The sequence below is a fragment of the Chamaea fasciata genome, unplaced genomic scaffold (genome assembly GCF_029207755.1).
Source record: "Chamaea fasciata isolate MVZ Bird 193981 ecotype frontalis unplaced genomic scaffold, bChaFas1.0.hap1 SCAF_2, whole genome shotgun sequence".
Classification (NCBI taxonomy): domain Eukaryota; kingdom Metazoa; phylum Chordata; class Aves; order Passeriformes; family Sylviidae; genus Chamaea; species Chamaea fasciata.
In genome coordinates, this window is record NW_027094087.1 from 78,066,735 (window position 1) to 78,088,769 (window position 22,035).

Below are 22,035 nucleotides of genomic sequence, written 5' to 3' on the forward strand. Positions count from 1 at the left end.
GGAGCCCAATTTTGATAATATATGAGTATTTCTTTCTAGATGGGTGCCATTTCTTACTCTGAGCTTTTTTTCTGAGGATCCTGCACCCAGTGGGGCAAGAAAAATAAATTACTTGAAGTGCAAGTATCACTGTTTTAAAGGTAGCTGGCAACAGCTACACTCTTAATAATTGATTTCTGTGTTACTTAGAAGTAAATAAAATATCTTGCTGTAGTGATTCTGGTCCTAATTTATGTATTTGGAAAAAGCATAACCTCTTATTAACAAAGAGTATAAAGCCTTTGCAAAACATTTTCAAAGAATTGTAGGGTGGGCATATTGAGTTCTATAAATTTTCCATTTCCCAGGTTGTTTTGGGGTTTTTTTGTTTGTTTTTGGGGTTTTTTTTGTTTTTTTTTTTTTTTAAAATGAATCAGAAAGTGTTGAGTGCAGATGTGTATTGTGTAGTTCCACCATAAGCTTTTGGGAAGCCTGTATTGATTTTTCCCAGAACTCCCTCAATGATCACTAATTAATCAATAAATATATTTTTCTTCACCTCCTATAGGTGAGAAATATCTTAATAATTCATCTTGAAATTTTCTGATTTTCTGTGTAATGGAAAGCCGTGAGCATCTTGGTGCCATGGTAATTCAGCAGAGGAAAAAGTTTAAAATGAAAGAAAAGTGTTTTAGGATGAGGGTGACCACACACTGGAAAAGCTTGCCTAGAGATTTTATGTGATCTCCACCTCTGGGGTCATTTAAAACCAAACTGGGCACTGCCCTGGGCAGCCAGCTGTAGGTCACCCTGTGCTAGGGAGGGGGTTGTACTGGATGATCTCAAGGGGTGCCTTCCCAGCTCTATTATTTTGTGATCCCTGTTGATGACACTGTAACTTAGCTGAAAAGACTTTCCCACAAGGACACATTAATCTGTTGAATTTTGCAGCATGGCTTCATGGTAACAGTTTCATTTTTCCATTAATACAAATGAATTAATTTCAATTAAAGATAATGTATTGCAGTCCCATAGGAGTAGAATACTTTGTCCATCTCTTTTCTTATTTGAGATGGTGTAAATTCATTTTAACAGGCTAACATCTGAGAGTAGTGTTATGTATGTCAATGAAAAGGAAAAGCTAAAGCACTCTTCAGTGTGTGTATCTCTCTGGTTTACATATCTATGCTGACATTACTGTTAATTTATCTTTTGCTGTGTTTCCTTTTTTACTTGTGTTAACAAGTACATGAAAACTGGATAGTCACTCATCACTTAACTACTCAGGAATTTGTTCCCTTGCAGCAGGCACTAACCACAACTGCCTGGACTTAACATTTGCAGGAAGAGGGGAGCTGAAGGGGGGCCTTAGGAGAGCTGCTCCTTCTGTTTTTCAGGTTTTGGAAGCATAGATCCTTGTTGGCCAGTTTAGATTAGCCTATGTGCTGCCCAGTGGGGCTTTACTCTGCTAATGAATTTGGAGCCACAGACATTCTTAAATTTGAGTTTATTTTCACTAAGTATCTATATGCAAAAAAACCAAATATGTGAGCTTCCACATAGCTTGAGTTCCAGACAAATCTCCCTAGTTACCATGGACTGCATCTAATCAAGGGCTTTTTTATGGCATGTGCCACTGTCATGGCATTAATATGATTCTTCAGAAAAATATATGATTTCATTAGGAACATAGACCATGAAGGAGCTCAAAACTCTTCAGCATTACTAAGAGTTTCTCCACAGAGTCTTCTACAGAAAGTCTTGGGTTTGTGTTTCCTAGTGTTAGCCATGCCATGCAAGATCTAGTTCCAGAAATGAAACCACATTAGTGTAGCAGCATGCTTGAGTTGTTGAACTCTGCTAAGCATCTGTGTTCGTGCTGATAACTTAGTTCTGGATACAGATTTGTTTGGAAATATTATACAGATCAATCATTAAAGCTTTTATCTACTTCCTAGCAGAAGCAGGAGGATGGGGTGAAGGCTGACATGGAATTTCTTACCCTTTATTTTCAGTGCATCCAGGGCTTGTTCTGTTTGAAACTTTTTACAAGAACCGGTAGTGATAGGACAAGGGGTGTCGGCTTTAAAGTGGAAGAGAGTAGATTTACATCAGATGTAAGGAAGACTTCCTTTTCTGTGAGGGTGGTGAGGCACTGGCACAGGTTGCCCAGAGAAATTGTGGATGCCCCATCCCTGAAAGTGTTCAAGGCCAAGTTGGACAGCATTCTGAACACTCTGGTCTAGTGGGAGGTATCCTTGCCTACACCAGGAAGGTTGGAACCAGATGATCTTTAAGGTCCCTCCCAACCCAAAACATTTTATGATTCTGTGAAACACAGAATTGCACCATTTGACTTGCGAGCAGATTTCATGGTGTTGCTGGTTTGTATGCACACACTACTGTATCTGCCATTCCAAATTTTTCTCCATTTGGGAGTTATTAATTTGACATTTTAAAATAGTGGTGGGGTTATTTTCCCTAGAATTATATTGAATTTCTGTGTCATAAGTCATGTGATCACGTGATTTTGATGCAGCATGCTGTGAAAGTTCAGCATTTTTTTTGCATTTTGCCTTTAAGAAACATTTGCATGCATGTGGTCTTGCATGGGGTTTACATAAAGAAAATACCTGCATTCATCTGTACTACCAATTTTCAGATCAAGCTCTTTTGGGGGAAAAAATGCTTATGAAAATGATTGCATTTGCTGTATAGACCCAGAAGCATAGAATCATAGACTCATTTTAGTTGGAAGGAACCTCTGAAGGTCATTTAGTCCAACCCCTTTACAGTGAGCAGAGACATGTTCAACCTGTTCCAATGTTTCACCACCCTCATATTAAAAAATGGCTTCTTTACATCTAATCTGATTTTACCCTCTTTTATTTTAAAATCATTTCCCCCTGTCATATCAAAGCATTGCACTCGGCTTGTCTCTAGACATTTGAGATGGGGCTTGTTTTGTTTTGTGTACTGATTTTATTGGTCTTCTAAACACTGAACCTAGGCTCAACAATACTGACTTTTTGGGTAAGCCTGGGTTGTCTTTCAGTTAGATACTAAAGTGAGGCAGGGTTGTATGTATGGTTTAATATGTATTGCTTACACTGTGTAAACTATTCAGATTGTGGATACTATTCCATTGTGCCATGAAAGTTCTTTGGAAAATACATTTCTTTTTCATTAATTACAGCTATAAATAAAGTAGTGGAGAAACAGATAGAGATGGGTGTAATATTTCCTGTTGTGATCTTTGAGACAGGATGTATGAATGAGTCATTCATTTAAGTAGCAGTGCTGGTAATGAAGGCTTCAAGGAAGATATTAAATTCTGTCATTGTGATCTGCCTGTGCTCGGGCTCTGGATCCTGAAAGCAACGCTGCCAGACTATCCAGGTCTGCTGCAACACAGCCTGCTCTGGCAGTTGCCTGCTGATGCTTTGCCTGTTGACCCCTTTTACCATCAAAGCTTCTGAAAGCCAGACTATTACTATGCAAAGTGGAGAGTCCTGATGTCTCTGGCAGTGCTGCTGAAATGCACGCAGCCTTGCTGCTGGGGGGGAGGCAGGGCTGCTGCTCTTGGGAAGGAAGTAGAGAGTGATTCACTTTTTAAAATAAATGCTTCATTTCTGTGTTTGTGTATGCACTGCAGGAGTTTTGGTGTGTTTTGCATGCTACTGATGTCATGCTACATGTGGTTGCTGCTTGTTTTCAGCTGATGTCTCCACTGCTCTTTTTCCCTCTCACAACTGAGTATCAGTTTCTGCCCTTGTCTGATCTACCATTTCCACCCCCTGTAACTTATGCCTCCCACTATTTCTCACAGAAAAATAATGAGTTCTACTGATTATTTTCCTTATTTCTTCCCACTCCCTCAGTACCAAGCCTCACTAGCCTTCCCACTCCAGGAAGGGGGAAATGAAAATAGCAACAAAATTAGTAATTCTTCTGTGGCAGACTCTGATTTGCTACTGTCAGTGCTCTGCCATAACTCACATTCCTGGGGAGAAGGGTTAAAATCCAAGCAGTTGCTGAAACCTTACATCTTGCTGCACAGGAATTTAATAACACATCAGTTTTTCAGTTGCATGGAGCTAATGAGGGGAGGCTTAAATAAAATTTCCTTATGATTCTATTGGCAAAGAGGAGACAAACCACCTTCTTTGAAGAAATAAATGCTCTTTAGGTCATTACTGCTTGCTGCTATAAACAAACAAATAAAACAAAACAAAATTTTATTAGCTTGGACAACAGATTTATTGAATTAATTGCTTTTTAAGTATTAAGCATTAAACTTATTAAATATTAAGCATTAAACTCTTGCTTTTATACGTCTGAGTTATTTAGAGTACTTTTCTCTAGAAGAGCAGTAAAAGTGGATCCCACATTCTTTCTGTGTTTAAAGCAGTTTTCACATATTTAAACTGTTTTTTGTTTCTATAATAAAATGTTTACAGCAAGTATGGAATACTCCATCCAGGCCTGATTTTCAACCGAAATCAGGTATGACAGGGATTGTCAAACTAATGTGTTCTATCTGGTTAGCCATAATTTGGAGTGGGTTTGTTTGTTTGGGTTTGTTTTTCTTTTTGTTTTTGTTTGTTTGTTTGTTTGGTGTTGGGGTGTTTTGGGTTTGGTTGGTTGGCTGTTTGTTTAGGATTTTTTTTTTTTTTTTTGTATTTGCTAAACAGAAATCTGACATTTCCTGGAAAAGGGCTGTGATGAATTTTTGATAGTCTGTAAAAATCCATATGAGCAAACAGCTTTAGCACTAATTCATGGCATGCTGAACTCAGAGATGGCATCCTAGTGCTGGAACAATGTTTATCCCCTCTAGGAATTGCCTCCTGCCTGTTCTTTTATATCACTTCAATCTCTCACAGTGAAAGCCATGAACAACAATACTACTTTACACGTGTTGCAAAACTTTGTGGTTCATCTCCAGTGGTTGTTGTGAACTGAAGCCCAGGCTTTGCAGCTGAGTTTTTCTCCAGAGACAGACACCTGCCCTTTCTACGGGGAATGTGGGGATGTGGAGTTTTTTCATAACACCACTTTGCATGCTGACTGCTTTTAATATGCTGGTTGCTATTGCTCTGCTTCTCAGGGGCTGTAATCCTACTTCTTTCTTGTAGACAAGCAGGTGGATTGCTAATGGTTGCTTGAATTCAGCTCCAAGGTGAAGCTCAGAAGGTGCAACCATGCACCATGATCCCGAGGGTGGTTTTGTGCAAGTGTGTAATGGTGCCTGGGGATGGCTGACCTGAAACAGAGACTGAACAGAGCCAGAGAACAAAGTAGATATTTATTGAAAAGGCTTTTAGGATACACCTTGGGCACGACAAGAGCTTGACCAGGGCTGCACCCACGGTGGACTTAGAATGGTCACAAAATGGACAGCGAGTCACAAGGTCTCACACTTCTGTGTAAGTTTTGGTCCATTTGCATTTTGGGGTTTAATTGTCCAGTTATAGCTTCAGTTTGTGAGGTCTCATCCTTCTTGTACCTCCCTTCTGTCCACTGTTTATGCTTCTGGGCCTGAAACTTGTCCTTGGTCTTCATCAGGAAAAGGATTTGTTTTGTCTACCTACTCTGTGAAGAGAGCTTTACTAGCATTTAATATGAGGCTCATAACTACACACCTAGGCAGCACAGAATCTGAAAAACATGAAAGCTAAAACTTTAAGCATCGTTAAGAGGTAGGGTGGCCATAGCAGTGACAGAAAAATTGTTCTCAGACAAAAACTGCTAAAGCTGGTAAAGTTTTCAACCATGGTGGTACAGAAAATAGTGTTTCTTTCTCTTGGCTCAGTGGTGTGTAAAATGATATATTGCTTCATACTTCAGCAAGGTGAATGTCTTGATTAATCTGAGTGGTTTTTCTATGGAAATGGAGTCTGATTATATATTATGGAAAATATATTGGCTTTTTCTTTAGACAAATTCATTTTGACTTGGAAAGAAGTTCTTTTGCTTTTAGAGGATAAGGTAGCATTTCTCTCTCTTCACACCACTACTTGACCTAACTATTGTGTTTAATTCTCTTTTAATGTCAGTTTTCTTCAAATTGGAAAGATTTTCCTGAAAACACTCAGATTTCCATTTGCTGGAACATCTTTCTCAGAATTACTCATCCTCATGCCTTTGGCATACCTTTATATTTTTGAGATTAATTCGCTTAATTTTGTGAAGTATCAGTCACAGGCTCTCCTTCTTACTTTGTTCTTTCTTTTGGCTGATCAATTCTCTTTGTATTCTCTCACCAATACCCACTTATTCTTTTGTGAGCTCTGCTGCTTACCTGCCTTCCTTGCCTGTTCCTCAGGGATGAGAGCAGACCTCCTTGCTCTCTACAACTGCCCATAAAGAAGTTGTAGCAAATTTGTCTCTTCTCCAAAGAAACAAGCAGTAGAACAAGAGGAAACGGCCTAAAGTTGCACCAGGGAAAGTTTTAGACAGAGTATTTGGAAAAGTTTCTTCACTGAAAGGGTGGTCAGGCAGGGGAACTGGCTGCCCAGGGAAGTGGTTGAGTCACCATCCCTGAAGGTATTAAAAAGACATAGACCTGTTGCACTTAGAGAGGCATTTTAGTGGTGGCCTTGGCAGTGATGGGTTAGTGGTTGGACTTGGTGTTCTTGGCGGTCTTTTCCAACCTAAAAGATTTTGTAATTCAATCATTTGAAGGCATCTTTGCTCTTCTTTCCTTCCATTTTGAATCTTAATTTCTCAGGGTGTTTGGAGCACTCTGAACTTATCCTTCAAGCTTAATTCTTCTGTGTAAATGGTTTTGTTTATGTGTCCTGACTTCATGACCAAATGTTTTCCATTCATCTCATCTAAGTATATCTCATCTAGGTATGCGTTGTCAAATCTTCCTTTTTACCAGATTTACGAGTTTTCAGTATATCTGGCCTTAACTCTACTCACAAATAATTTCATTATCCATCCAAATTAAGCCTTCATCTTTATCTCTGCCATTAGTGTGGGTATACTTTCTTTGGTGGAACTTAGGTTACATTTCTTACATGAACATATTCTAGAACATACTTGCCATAATGTAAAAGGTTGTTTTAATAGTCTTCTCATCATGTACCATTTTCTGCTGCCTCTGAAACCATTCAGATAATTTTTCCTGCTCCTACCTTAGGTTGCAATATATCAAAAGCATGTATTCTATTCCCAGTCTGTTGAAACGAGTTGAAGAGGTGTTTTTTCTTTTAAGTCGGGGGGGGGGGGGGGGGGGGGGCAGGGGGCGGGTATCTTCTGTTAATGGACCAGCTTTTAAAACCAGGTGGAGCAATGTTCTTTATCTCTTCCACAACCCATCCTCCCTCCAGGGGATATCTTCTGTTAATGGACCATTAAGGCTCACCACATGAGTGATATAATTAGATTATCCCAGTGTGAGATGCTCCACCCAGTGAGAGGAGCCAAGCATTCCTAGCTAGAGAAAAGCTGAAATTCAGCACAGCAGGACAGTCTGTTTTCCACTGGATTTCAGAGGAAGACTGGACCCATCTAACCACCACTGGACCCTTCTACAGGATCATCTCTACTCCAACAGAACCACATCTGTTACTCCAGGAAGATTTATTTAGACTGCTTCCAACACCCTGACCAACAGGGTGTCAGGTCGTATTCTGACACTGTCAAGGTTTCTAAGATTTTTGCTTGTTTGTTTGCTAATTTTTTTGTACTACTACATTTATATTTTTAATATTCCTAGTAAAGAACTGTTGTTCCTGTCCCCATATCTTTGCCTGAAAGCCCCTAATTGTAAAATTATAATAATTTGGGGGGGGGGGGTTACATTCACCATCCCAAGGGAAGCTCCAGCTTTCCCTGGCAGATACCTGTCTTTCCAAACCAAGACGCTACCTTTAAGTGTAAAAGCACTTAAAAAGAAAGAAATACCTCCCAGGAACTTCTCCCACCTTTAAATTGACATCTCCATTGTGTTTCAGCTTTGTTGACTTTCACTGTTTTACCAGTGAGCTTTAGTTAAGGTTAAAAATGTACTGAAATAAACCTATACAGGATTTATTTCAAAAACATGGTTTATGTTCCTCTTCCCTGGAATGACTGTTCCTAAGTAGATAGAGGGGATAGGAAGTTGCATTTACCTTTAGATTTCTGTAATAGTAACTGCTGTCTTTGGGAACACTGTGTTCTCCATGCATTCATTAGTGGGAAATAATCTGATTTAGTTTAAATATTACTGGATGTGCTTAGAAAAAGTACTCTGGGGGAGAAAATGTACACAAATTGCTACAGCAGGTAGCTTTGATGCATTCTTTTTCTATGTAGAAAGTTAAAAACCTTCAAGATTCACTGGATAGGCCCACACTTATCTGCTCAGTTGTTCTTTGGCTTGGCAGGTACTTTTTTGCTAGACTATTACAGTGAATATTGCTTTTTCCTTGAAAGGATTGCTTTTTTTTCCTAGCCAGCAATCTCATTTCTGATGAAGTTTTAAATATTTAATAGTGCAATTGATCTGTAGAAAGAATTGTTTGCATTGTCTTTGTATTCTTACATGATGACTGAGGAGATTGACAAAGCAGTACTTTGCATAGTATCTATACTTATTTCAAAAACTGAAGAGGATAGATGTTTTCAATTTAGCTTAGAATTCCCTACGGTACTTATCAGGCTTTACAGTCTTAACATTTTAAATCAGTTATAAAAGATCGTCTTACTCTCTGATTTATATAATAGACCTTAGTTTTACTATTTTTGTTTCGTTTGACTTCAGAATGTTTCCAATGCTCTAAAAAAATTGACATTTTGTTAATCTTACTTTCATCTGTAGTTTTTCCATGTATCAGTGTTGATAACAGTATCACTTTTTAAACAGTAACTTTTAAAGACAGAAATAATTAGTCATAAACCAAAAGAGATACAATATTTAATATCATGCATATGACTAAAATTTTCCTCAAAATCTTGTTGACTGAAGTTTTCAAGGTAATAATGACTGGTCATGGATTTTGAATTCTCTAGCTGCTGGAGGGCTTTTAATGTTTTCTGGGGAATGCTGGGGACTCTTTCTTTCTCCTCCCTTTTGAGAGAAACTGTGGAAAGAATTGAAGGTTATATAAAACTTCTGTGGCACTCCCAGAAGTTCTTCTTGTGCCATAGTCTAAAAGTCTCTGGAAATTTAATGGGAAAATACTTTCTCACTCCCTGGTCCTTGGTTTCCATTCAGTTTCAAGCACCTCTTTTGCCCATTGATGGTGCTCCCTCCTCTCCTGTCCAGTGCTTGACACTGGCCAAGGGCTGAGACCCTTCCAGATATCACTTTTTTCAGTGGGCTGCCCCACTGAGAACAGACACAGAGCAGTTGGTGGCAGAGTGGGTCAGGAATAAATGCAGGTGATATGGAAGAGCCAGGTTGGCTGCAAAACAAGACTGCTGCATTTTGCATCTACAACTTAAACACACAGATTAATCTGTTGATTGTGGCAAACCAGCAAAATAACGGTCAGTTCCAGCCAAGGCAGAAATTTTGGCAGGAGCACATCATTAGCAGTGATCCTTCAAGAAATTTTGGGGCTAATTCACACTATAAACCTGATTTTTTTTCTCTCCGAATTACCAAGAATATTAAGGTATTTGTAATTGTGTCAGTATTGATCTCTTCGTAGGAGTTCGAGTTAACTAAGTGAAAAAAAATTGCCTAAATTTTAGTGTTTCACAGGACCATTGTATTTGTCAGGAACACTGTTGTTTTTGGAGAATGATCTCAAATACATCTTTTTTGTGGTGGAAATAGGGGAGCTGTCACTGGTAGGCTTTAATTACTTGTTGCATGTGGTTCAATTCGCTTGGTTTTATTCAGGTCATTCAAACAGGAGGCTGAATACAAATATACGTGGCTCCTAATTATTTCTGTTCTCTCCAACTCAGTCTTTCCAGTGTCCTTGCCTGCTCATGAGGTTGTATCAAGACAGATGAGCAAAGAGGTAATTACCTTCAAGGACTTTAAACAAGTACATACCTGTAGAGTGATACATAATGTGCCTGGCTGGTCCTTTGTGAACCCTTGGGCAACTGTGCATTGCTATGCACTCTTCTTGAAATCTGTAAACCCAGGCTTATTTGCAATGAAGAATTTACTACTAATACTTCAAATCATAGAGTGGGGAAGTGAAGGATTGCGTTGTTTTCTGAAGATAAACTTTGCATTTAAAAAGCTGTTACTCCTTCATTCAAACTTCTTCAAAAGCTTATTTTTTCATTCCATATTGGATAGTTTTCCACAGAGCCAGACTTTTTGGGTGCTGGGAAAAAGCATAATATCACAAATGCCATTAAATTTGGGGCAAAGATTTTAAGAGCCATAAGGCTCTTAAATCATCTCTACAACTGATTAGGGAGCCTTGTAACAAGAGGATACACAATCTGGCCAGTTGGCAGCAAAAAAGGAAAAATTTGCTTCAGAGTAAGGGTAAGAGCATTTTAGCTTGGAACAACTCAGTAGATTAAGCAGTTGCTAGGAAATGTCTTTCATTTCTGGAAAAAGTCTTGAGGTGAAAGCTAATCAATAAGGTAGATACAGTGTGATGTCATTTGTTGCCATGGTTTCTGAACTTAGCAGTCTGTTATCTGCAAATAGTATTGATGGTTGCTATGCAGTTGAATCTTTTCATATTGTTGTTTTATTGTTATTAAGTACTTTAATCTTAGCTAAAACTTCAAAGAGCAGACCACTTAGGAGTTTAAATGTTTTAATAGAGAGGCTTCTATTACAACCCTAAAATATCTTGAATTTTACTATCTAATAAACAACAGGCATCAGCAGGAAGTGAACGAGGTTAACATTTTGGTGATTAAATTTCCACAAAGCAGTTGACATTTTCTAGTAAATTAATCTGCAAATTAAATACCTCTGTGGAATTAGTGCTATGACTCTTTACCTGGCAGATCATGTAAAAAAATGGGGTGAGCAGTCAGTCCTCTGGATGATAAGGCTGTCAAATGTATAAAGCTCTAAATGGCTGAAAAGCTATCATGGCTTCTTGAACAATGGCCTTGTGTTTCATGCATCTTTCAGTGTGGGATTGTACCTCTTTATTATGTTTGGCTTTTGCTAGAAAATATTTCGTAGCAGCTTATGCTAAGCATCAGGCAGCTGAATAGGTTGAAAAGGAAATGAGACTTACTTTTCCTGATAGTTGTCAAGGTGAAGAGGAAGCATTCTTAGGTCAGATCCTTTAAATCAAACATAACTTCATTTTTAATATTCTATGGAGATGTTTGTTTTAGTAGAATGCTTTGTATCCTTTGCTTGATTTAGTAGCGTCTCTTTGCGGTATTTTTTCTTCATAGTTTGAGTTTTTGAAAGCATTTGTGGGGGGGGCAGGAATGAAAAAGAGATGGGCAGAGGAAGAGAATTTAAAAATCAGATGATGGCTACCTGAATTCTAGGATTTGTACATCTTCAGAGTGAAATTTGCCATGCTGTCAATTTTTCTCTTTTTCCCCAATGTATTCCTTCTCCTCCCCTTCAATTTCCACTGTTCTCTGCCTTAACAACACATTTCTTTAGAAACTGTTTTGCCACCTTCTTTCTTGTCTTCTCCACACATCTCTCCTCTGTGTGGTGACTTTGACTATCACCTTTCTTTCAAAGGGAGAAGTAATTGCTTTCCTAGTCCTACTTGTCCCCTTAATATAGTGAGTGAACTGTGAAGGATGCACCCCCAGTGTGAGAAACTGAGGAAGATGACACCAGGAAATGTGATGCATGCGGCTAAAATTCTGCTCCTACAAAGTGGGCAGGGGTGTTCTGGATGATTCCTCTCCTGGAACTCCTCAAGAAAGAAATTCCCTGTTGGCTGTGCAGAAATGTAATAGGAGCTTTTGAGTGCATCCTCAAAGCAGGGCTACTGAGAGCAGGCAGATGGAGGAGACATATCAGCTTGATGATGATAGCAGATGTCAAGCTGACAATCTGAAAAGGAAACTAGCAGTGCAGCAGTACTTCTTACCAAAATTTTTGAAGAGAGGGAGGGGAAAAAATGAAAAACAAAAAATAGAAAGAAAGGCAGCATGGAAAAGGAGATAAAATCAATATTGCTGACTGGCAGGAGCTCTAAAAGACTATCTGATGCTAAGTCTATAAAGTGGTGCTGTTGAGTGGAATTATCTAAGGAAGTATTTCACTAGTAACCCGTCACATAGAAAAAGCATTTACTTCAGGTGCCATATGCCAACTGTGCAATTAGACTTCCAGTCATACATCATGTGTGTTCCAAAGCTGGGGGACAGGTCTCAGCTGTTTGAAGTTGCTCTTGGATAACACTTGCTTTTACAATACTGGATATTCAGTTGCTTGCATTGTTGTGAAATTTGCATTTTTTGGGATAGCATACTTTTATTTCTTGAGATCTTTTTGTCTTAGGGCTATTTGGGGCTTTTGTGTTTTGAGGTTTTATACTCTTAAGGACAAACTAAACTGACAGACCTTTTTTGGTGCTCTTTCACATCATAAAGCAATTCAATTTTTAAAAAAACAAAAAGAAACATACCTTTTGCTGTCTAAAAAAATATGCCCATGATAGCTATTGTATAAGGGAAATCTTGGTACTTTGTACTAGTGAACAACTTGATAAATCACACAGTAGTGGAAATTCTCAGGCAGCTTTAACAAAAGACTTTCTTAATTTGTGAATTTCTGCTGTTTTTCTTAGGCCAAATATTTACATACATTTATATCCATTTATCTCAGACCTGTCAGTAGTGCTGAATGTAGTAGCTGATGCAGTTATTTCAGCTGAGAGGTGACCAGTAAGACTAAGAAAAATACAGATATTTAACCCAATTATATATGCCAGCTACTGTTCATGTTATTTAAATAAAACTCTCAGAAGTTGCTGCTAAAAGTTTACTTTGGTGTACAAAATTCTTGAAAAAAAGGTGCACAAAAGTCTGAAGTTTAGAAATTACTTTAGATTTATTAAAGCCATTTTAATTTCATTTTATATTGGTATGATTCAGCTAAGCCCTTCTCTGGAGCTTTTATATCTTTAGTCGAGGTCATGGGTCAGTCATGCTGCAAATAATCTCTTTTTATGAGTAGACCCAAGGCATGTTTACTTTCTGTATACTGATTTAGAGAGAGAAAGCTAGTTCCCAATCCAAACCCAAACAACTTGTTCTTGTAATAACTGCCAAGTGTTTTTTCTTATGGATGAGAAGATAAATGCATAAATTTATTTGTCATTATGCGTTGCAAAAAAAGATTTTAAAAAGTGCTTCTTGCTTGAACATTTTGTGGAACACTAAATTGTCACCTAATTTTCAAATTAGCTCCACAAAAACAAGTCCTTCACCCCAAGCCCCTAATAGCCTAGCAGAGAAATCCTGTGCAAGAGAAGAAATCCTTTGTGGTTCTTGTATCTTGTACTGATATAAGTTCATAAAACTTTTTGAGAAGAGGAAATTTTTTTTCCATCATAGCTACAGGTACAGGTTCATACCTTGCTTGCCTAAAGTCCTTGTAAGAAACTAATCCCCAGGTTTTCATCATTTGGGTGAAATTAGCCAGATATTCATGCATTTAAAGAGGTTCTAAGGATACTTTTGCACATACTGCAGATGCTTCCAAAGGTTCCCTTTTTCTGACACATCATAAACCACCCAACCAACCAGATGCAAGAATTGCCAGCATTTTAAAACCCAAGGATCCTTTCACGTATAAGGCAGAATTATTTTTTGTCTAGTCACTACAATATTTTTATATGATTTTTTAAAAACCATTTTAGATGGGAATTAATTCCTGATAATTTTTGGAACAGGACATACAAAACACACAATGCATGGCCACTGAGATGTCTGTAGCCGTTTCTTGCTTGAGTCTAGATTTCTACACATTGATCAAACTCAGCTGGCGTGTGCTGCTGTGAACACCTCAGACTGAGCAAGGCACAATGATATTGCCCACCCTATTTTTGCCAAATGTTGAGTTTTGTTTGCAAATTTTATGGTTTGCCAATTTTAAAGTTTTTTCCCCTTTACTGGACTTTTATTCCCTCCACCACTCAATCAGTGGATTTTCTTTTGCCTTACTTGAATCTGCTACTTGCTATTGCTTCCTTCAGCCACATCTGCTTCCCCTTACCTTTTATATCCACTGAACTTTGTGATCTTCTGTACGAATCTTCCCATCCCCCTTCTCCGATTTGCCATTTCTGAACATTGTTTTAGATCATCTTTCTTACATCCAGCATGAAATGAGTTCTGTTGGCAGAAAGACACAGCAGCTTTACTGAATGTACTCAAGTTGGCTGAGATTATGTGATAAGAAATTGCAATTTCTGATAGGTAATGCTTTCAGGTGTTAAGCCTGGGACAGCCATGGGGCAGAAAAATCCTTACTAAATGCAGATTCCCTCCTATTTATCAGTAGCCTGAAACACCATTTTTTTGACATACCAAATAAAACTGTCTTGCTTTTACCACAGTCTCAGTGCAATTTGACACTCTATTCCTTGTGCATTAAAAAAAAAAAAAAAAAAGGTTGGTTGTTTTTTTTTTCATTTATAAAATAAAAATTCATCATCCTGCACAGAAAAATCCTTTATGTTATAGAGTTACAGGCAGGGAAAGACAATGAAGTATATCTTGTTATATTCAGTGTTTATTTTTACATTGAAAGCTGTTACTGTCTCTTACTTTGCTGGCAATAGCAGGGTAAAAATGCTTTGTTACACAAATTACATACTTCTAGCACAGTGTTTTAAAATTACCTGTACAAAGGAGACTTGCATTCAATCCATATAGGCAATGGGAAGTTAGTTTGAATGAAAGCAGCTCCTGATCAGAGCAATTTGCACGTGAACAGGTTTAATGTAAATCTAGACACTGTTTAGTTATGTTTTTATGCATGTTGAATGAAAAAGTGCTATGTATATGGGGAATAAAAATCAAAAGCTAAAAGCTTATGGCTTTTTTAAATTTAGAGTCAGTTATCTAGTGAACTTGTGTTTTGATGAGATATGGCACTTTAATTCCCTTTAAAAACAAAAAACCCAACCTAAGCTGATCTTTTGTCACTTTTCAAGTACTAAAAATTATTATTCATAAGTTAATACTTCTATTAACATCAATGGGATGAAGAAGTGTGAGGAAATATTAAGACTGTAGGCAAATGTCTTGTATAATTATTCTATTCTTAGCATCTTGCATTGCAGTAAGTAGCTTAAGCATTTCAGTGCTAATGGCTCATACAACTTCCATTGTAAAGCTTCCTTCATCTGAAGCCATTAGAATATGACATTTACTCTCCCTGTTTAGCGAGGAAGAGTGGAAGCCGCTTGCTGTAAAGTATCTGAGGTCAACTGGTTTCTTTTTGCTCATAAAGTGTAGCTCTTGCACAGATGGTTGAGAAGGTGCAGAAAATTATAGTCATCCCATGTTTAACTGTTTCTGTATGCCTTGGAATTTAAAGAGAATTTAGGATGTATGGCAGTAGCTTTCCATGTATAATCAGGTTGCTATGGTAAACCTATTATTCTATACAAAGAAAGGGTATGTTTAGTAAAGTGCGGATCCCTTTTCAGTTTAACGTGAGCTTCAAATTACTTTCGAATGATTGGATTTGTTTGATAAGTATTTTATCACAATAGCTAAGAAAAGAAGATCACAGAATAAGGTACGGCTTCTGATATTTCAGCAGCAGATACATACTATATAGTTAGCTGTTGAGAAGCAACAGGACTTTAATTCCTTGTTAAATTGTCTCCTTAGAGTGAGCCAAATTTACATAGTCTAACCAAAATCTCACTACTTTTGGAGGAAGAATATTTTTATAGCCAGTACAAACTTGCAGTTTAGGGATACCATTAAATTAATTTCCCGTGCTGATTTTGTAACATTTTTAAAAATAACCAAACTAATAATTTGAGTATCAATTTCAGCAGCAGTGTAATAAACTACTATAACTGTATTTTTGAATATTTAAAAATAAAGAAATAACTCAAAGAAATCCTTCTCTAGGGCACTTGCTGACTGAGGTTTCTGTCTATTTTAAGGACAGTTTCAATTCTACTGAGGCCTGCAGTCAGATGATCTAAATCATACCCTGAACTTAGGTGGGAGCCAGGCAAAAAAAACCCCAAACATTCGAGGCGCAGATTGAGAAAGTAGGGCCTAAATTCCCTCTGATCTTATATCTCTTACATGACAAAAATGTACCCAGTCTGCCTAGGGATGGGCTTCCCTCCATTTTTCTGCTGGTGAAACTGTTGTACATTAACTAAAATGAATAAATATTAATTGCAGCAGGGACTGAGAGGAGCCTGTTCCCATTGCAGCACAAGGGACCAGCCACTGGACTATGACTTATTAAATTAACAATTACTGAAGATAATGCTTAGTTACAGAACATGAGAGACCCTCATTATAAGACCTTTCTTTGCTCATTCCTCTGGACGATTTTCCATCTCTAAGGACTCCTCTAGTCAAAGCAGCTTGTTTGGAATGATTTTACCATCTTCAGGCATCCTTATTATAGCAATGGCTGGCCAGGAGACCACTGCTGAAGATTCTGCTTTTGTTTACGTTACAGTCTCCACAACAGATGGGTCCTGCTTATCAGGTGCCTCTCAACCTATGGGTTACTGTCTGTTCCTTGGGACAGGGTAATGTGGCACTTCTGTGAAAGTGATCAGGTTACCTAAGGTGAAGGCATAAAAAGAGCCAAATTAAACTCAATAAATTTAGGCACTAAAGATTTTTTATTTCCAACTTCTAATGTGGCTGTGCTTGACAAATAATGATAGCTTAGAGAATGCAGGCAAATAGCATCATTTCTTCTGTAGACAATCATATCTTAAATTTTGACATGATTACTAAGCACAACTTTCATTATGTGGTAGATGCACTTCCTATAAAAAGTTTCTTTCTGAAACAAGTATCCTCATATAATTGTCAATGCAACATAGTTTTTAAACTATTCATATAGTAAAGGTATTAAGAAGTATTTACTCTAATTCTTTTTAGGAGTATGTCTTTTCTAAAATTCTTGCACTTTATGTCCTTCTAGATTGAATCCTGGTGCATAAAATGTCAGCTCAGAAATGCAATGTACATTGAGGCTTGGGAAGATGAAGAGTATAGAAGTTATAAAATGAGTTTAGAATTTTTTTTTTCCATAAGTAAAATTATCTCTCCCTAATCCAACTCAATTAAACTGTTTTCTTAAAAAAACAAACAAGCAAACAAAAAACCACAAACACACACACCAAACCCCCCCCCCCAAAAAAAAAAAAACAAAAAACCCAACAACCCAACCCCCAAAAAGCCCAACAAAAAACAAGCCCCAAAGTCCCACAAACAAATATAACAAAATAAGGTTAAAAGTTGGGAAAAGAAGAATATTAATAATTGTCTGTCAGTATCTTACCCTCAAAGGTGTTATTGTCACCTACAGTTAGAAAACCTTCACTGAGGTTTTCATTAACAGTCCTTTCCCATTCAGTCAAATATTTCAGACAATGCTGGAAAAAAATAATGCAGTGTGTTGTGAACTGTCTGGTTGCATAATGAACGGCTGTACTTGGAGGATATTTTTTACTTTCCAGCAATACTATAAATTTGGGGGTTGCAGCCAGTAGAGCAGTGACCAGGCCCAAGTTGAGTTTCACTGATGCTGTGACTAAATTAAATCAATAAGGGCAGGTTTTGTGCATCCTAGTCCATGTCTCTGGTGGCCATGTTGTACACACATTATCCCTTCCCAAGGCCATCAAATGTATGAGTTTGGTCCATGATTTATGCCATATTTAGAATATTCTTTCACCAGCATTGCATAAAATAACTAAAAAACATACAGAGGCAAATTCTTAGAAGTTAGGGCCCATTTCCTGAACTGAGTTTGTCTCAGATATGTGCAATGTAAGACTGTCCTAGATATTAATTTTTTCCACATCTGACCATTTAGTACTCACTAGTCTTAGGGGTTTGGAGTGAAGATGGGTGGGAGCTTGGATAAATCTGTAGTTCCTTTAAGCTCTGGGGAGCTCTTCTGTAAATAGATGGATGGAAGGGGAGACTGTGTCAGAGGTTGTGCTTATTTCCTCAGATCTATACAAGAAAAATTACAGTGATTTTGTTTCCAAAAAGCTTGGCAGAGTATTTGAGGAATTATTTTTCTACCTAAATAGAGAATATCTTAGATAGCTCTGTGCATAGACTAATTCTGATCACATTTGTCTTGGTGTTTCTGAGATATGTGCTAAATATTTTAGATCAATTATAGAGGTTAATTATGTGGATAAGCATGGCCCAGCTCAGTTATGCTAAGTTCAGATATGAAAAACATGCAGTGCCAGTGATTGCTTATTGTTGCTGTTTCCACTAAGATTATAACAGCGATATCCTTTCCATCTGGTTGCCATGGAGGAGGAATAGTTTTGTTTTGATGTGTTTTCATTGGTTTGTTTGTTTTTTAATTGTGTTTATTTGCTATACTTTAATTAATACAGTATGTCTTGTAGTTTGTCTTTGGGGTTAGGATGTGGCATAAATTTGGGATTCAATTTATTTTATTTTACTGAAATCGTGACTCTAACAATTATTTTTTCTTACAGGGAGATGTGAATGTGGCCAATGCACTTGCTTCCCTCCAGGAGACAACAGAGTTCATGGCAAAAACTGTGAATGTGATGATCGACAGTGTGAAAATGCAGATGGCAATGTCTGTGGGGGTAGGTGTTCACCTAATATCACATAACATAGCATAATTTAACAACATAACAGAACTAAATCTTGACAGTATATAGCTTTCTGTTCCCCTTGATTTCGTAGTATAATGTCACTATACACTATTTTTGCATCATTGATTGATAATAAGATGGCAGAGTTTTGTAAGAAACAAGCACTAGAAGTATTGAACATGTTAGAGAATATTTATTTTAAGACTTCAGGAACGCTAACATATAAAAGCAAGTGCTGTCGTGTATCCTAAGTTCCATCAGTATTCATTAAAGAATACAGACACTTAAACAAAAACCTAAAATGTTAGGTAACCTTACGTTGTGTTTAGTACAACTGATGCTTTATTGAGGGTGTTGTAATAAACCTAAAGGTACTAATGACCAGCAAAACTTTTAAATATTTTGTATTCACTGACAGTGATATGCCTGTTCTCTAAAAAAGTAGCAAAATATGTTATAAAAGAATGAAAAATGCTTGAGAGACAGTGTCATAGTAATTGTAGATGCAGATGGTTTATTTTAGTGTTGACAGTGAAAACCTTATGTTGTGATATTTCAGTAAAGTATGTTGGTGTTTTAGCAGTATTTCAAGGTAGTTTTGGATATGTAAGTGCATGCATACCACATGGCATTTTATAAGCAGGCGAATAATATTTATCCTTAATGATCTCTTTCTAGATTTTGTGTGTTTCATTTTTAAAATTACTCTTTGATTCTAAATATTAACAAAGTTGTTGGTATGAACAAAGGCACGTTGTATTGTATTCCTAATCTCTGTGTAGGATAAAGAATGTATTGCTTCGTGATCCTCATGTACATTCCCTGACTAGAGAGAATATTTATTCAAGGTGTCTCCCATGCAGAATATAGACATATATTTTGCCTATATAACAAAATTTTGGTTTGAATATCTAACCAGCCATAAAAATAGTTTACAGCGTTCAGAGTAATTCAATAATATGAGTGTATGGAAAAAAAATTGATATTAAATTCATGTACAGGACATTAAAGCACTGAGAAGCGCTGAAAATCTGCTTCATATTTGTTAGAAATTAAATAGTTGGGAAATAAAATTCGTCATCATCCATGCTAAAAATATCTATTCTGTTTATATCACTCATATTTTACATTATTACATCTCCCTCTCTTTTGGGTTTGGCGGTGTTTCTATCTCAGCCTGAACTTCCTGAAATATCTTGCTGAACTGCTAAGTTTTTCCTCTTTCCTTGTCCTCTTTTCATTGCTATTTTTCTATCACAGTTGCTGCCTAAGCAATCACAGTGAGGACATAAACCCTTGCTAGTAAATCTGTCTTCAGAGCTTCATAAGCTGGACTGTGTGGGGTCTGACAGTGAGCACTGAGTGCCTGTAAGCACCAAGAAGGAAGACCAGTGTTTAGACATTAAATGCATGCTAAAATGAGAAATGTGAATGACAACATAAATGATTTGAATAAAAATTGTTACTGGCCTTCTCCAACCAGCAGAGACTGATTAATAGCTTGCTTTCCAGACCAGCTGTCCATGCAACGACAGACAGACATGAGTTGAAAGCTATGATAAATTAGGGTACAACTGAATGAGACCCCATGGCCATGTTTCTGCATGATTGTAGTGAGTCATTTGCTTAAAAATTCAGCTGTCCATCAACGCAGTACCAAGAATAGAGACTTAATGTCTCCACAAAGACAGAGGTTGCAGGAGGACTCGGCATAGATTTCACAGCACTCCACTGTTAGAAATTGATTCATATAATTATGGAATCACAGCATAGTTTGGGTTGAAGGGGAACTTTAGAGATCATCTAGTCCTACCACCCCTGACATGGGCACGGAACCTTTCACTAAGACCAGGCTGCTCAGAGCCTCATCCAACCTGGCCTTGAACATTTTCAGGAGCGGGGAATCTACAGCTCTTGGCAACCTGTTGCAAGTCTCAACACCCCAATCATGAAAAAATCTCTTCCTTATGTCCAAGCTAAACCCATTATATTTCAGAATAAAACCATTATCCTTCGTTCTGTCACAACAGACCTTGGTAAAAAAATCTCTCTCAGTCTTTTTTATACTCTCCCTTTATAACATGGAAAGGTCACAGTATGGTCTCTCCAGAGCCTTCTCTTCTTCAGGCTAAACAATCTCAATGGTCTCAGCCATTCCTCATAAGAGGGATGCTACATCCCTCTGACCATTTTTGGGGATATTCTCTGGACCTGTTCCAGCAGAATTATGTCTTTCTTCTACAAGGGACCACAGAACTGGACACAGTACTCCAGGTGGGGTCTCACCAGAGTGGAGTGGATTCACCTTCCTTGATCTGCTTTCCAAGTCTTTCCTTCATGCTCCTCTTCTTTTGTCTGTGGCACTGTACATAGGCTTAATAAGACTGGAGAAGATGTCTCATGCAGCCTTTTCAAGACAAATATGTTTTACCTAATGGGCCTTTCCCTACTGTTCAGGTTTTTTGATTATGTAAGATTTTCCCAGGTATACGACAGTATTGATCCACAGAAATATATAACATCCCATTTCCTTTGGCGTCACTTGGTTCTTTGAATCTTTCATGTGCAAGTTAAGTGGTTTTTGGTGCACACACATGACCAGAGAATCACAGGTTTGCCAGTACAAGTCCTTGGCAACACTGTGCCTCTTTTTCACATGAGGCTTGTATTTACTCATCCTGTATCCTGGTGAGACATACTTCTCTCCGCCCTCTGAGGTTATGGCTGTGCTGCTTGCTGCAGATGCATCCTAAGCTTTCTAGTGGTATTTGTTTCCTTTCTGTGTCCTGTCATATTTTCCAGTGATTTCATCATTGGCTGCTCCACCTCACTGTTGTCCATTACAATTATTTTCTCTTTCAGGATTGAAGGCAGGGGGACAACAAGAACTCAGAACAACAGTAAAGATCAATTTGAAATGGATTTAATAATGCTCCTAACTCCATTCACTTCAATTTGTCCTGTGGACAATTAGTGGCCTAGCTATGGGTTCTTGTCACAGCCAAGTAATAGCCTATTTATTGAAGGAATAAAACAAAACCTTTGGGGTCCTCTGAATACCACAAGTTCCTGTGTAATTATGCTGATTAAAAACTCTGTAACAAAACCAAGCCAAACAAAAATAGTAGAAAGTTGGTTGAAACTAGGATCACTTGTAAAGGTTTAAACTTGTAAAATGTGACTCATAACAAGACATACATATTTCTATGGGTGCACCCATTTTGTATTGCATCAATATATCACTCTGCTTCAAATAGTGGGCCATCAATAAAACCATTAGCTTTAGATAAGATTAGAGATTACCTTTAGAGAAGATTTAGATTAGATAGGA

The 22,035-nt window shown here is 37.6% G+C and overlaps 1 protein-coding gene across 1 annotated transcript in view; it reads left to right on the forward strand.

Moving 5' to 3' along the window:
- ITGBL1 (integrin subunit beta like 1) overlaps positions 1 to 22,035 on the forward strand; it is a 128,973-nt gene that overhangs the window by 92,232 nt on the left and 14,706 nt on the right. The window contains exon 8 of the mRNA XM_066176414.1: positions 18,579 to 18,695. Coding sequence (XP_066032511.1) covers positions 18,579 to 18,695 — 117 coding nt within the window. The remainder of the gene's footprint in view (positions 1 to 18,578; positions 18,696 to 22,035) is intronic.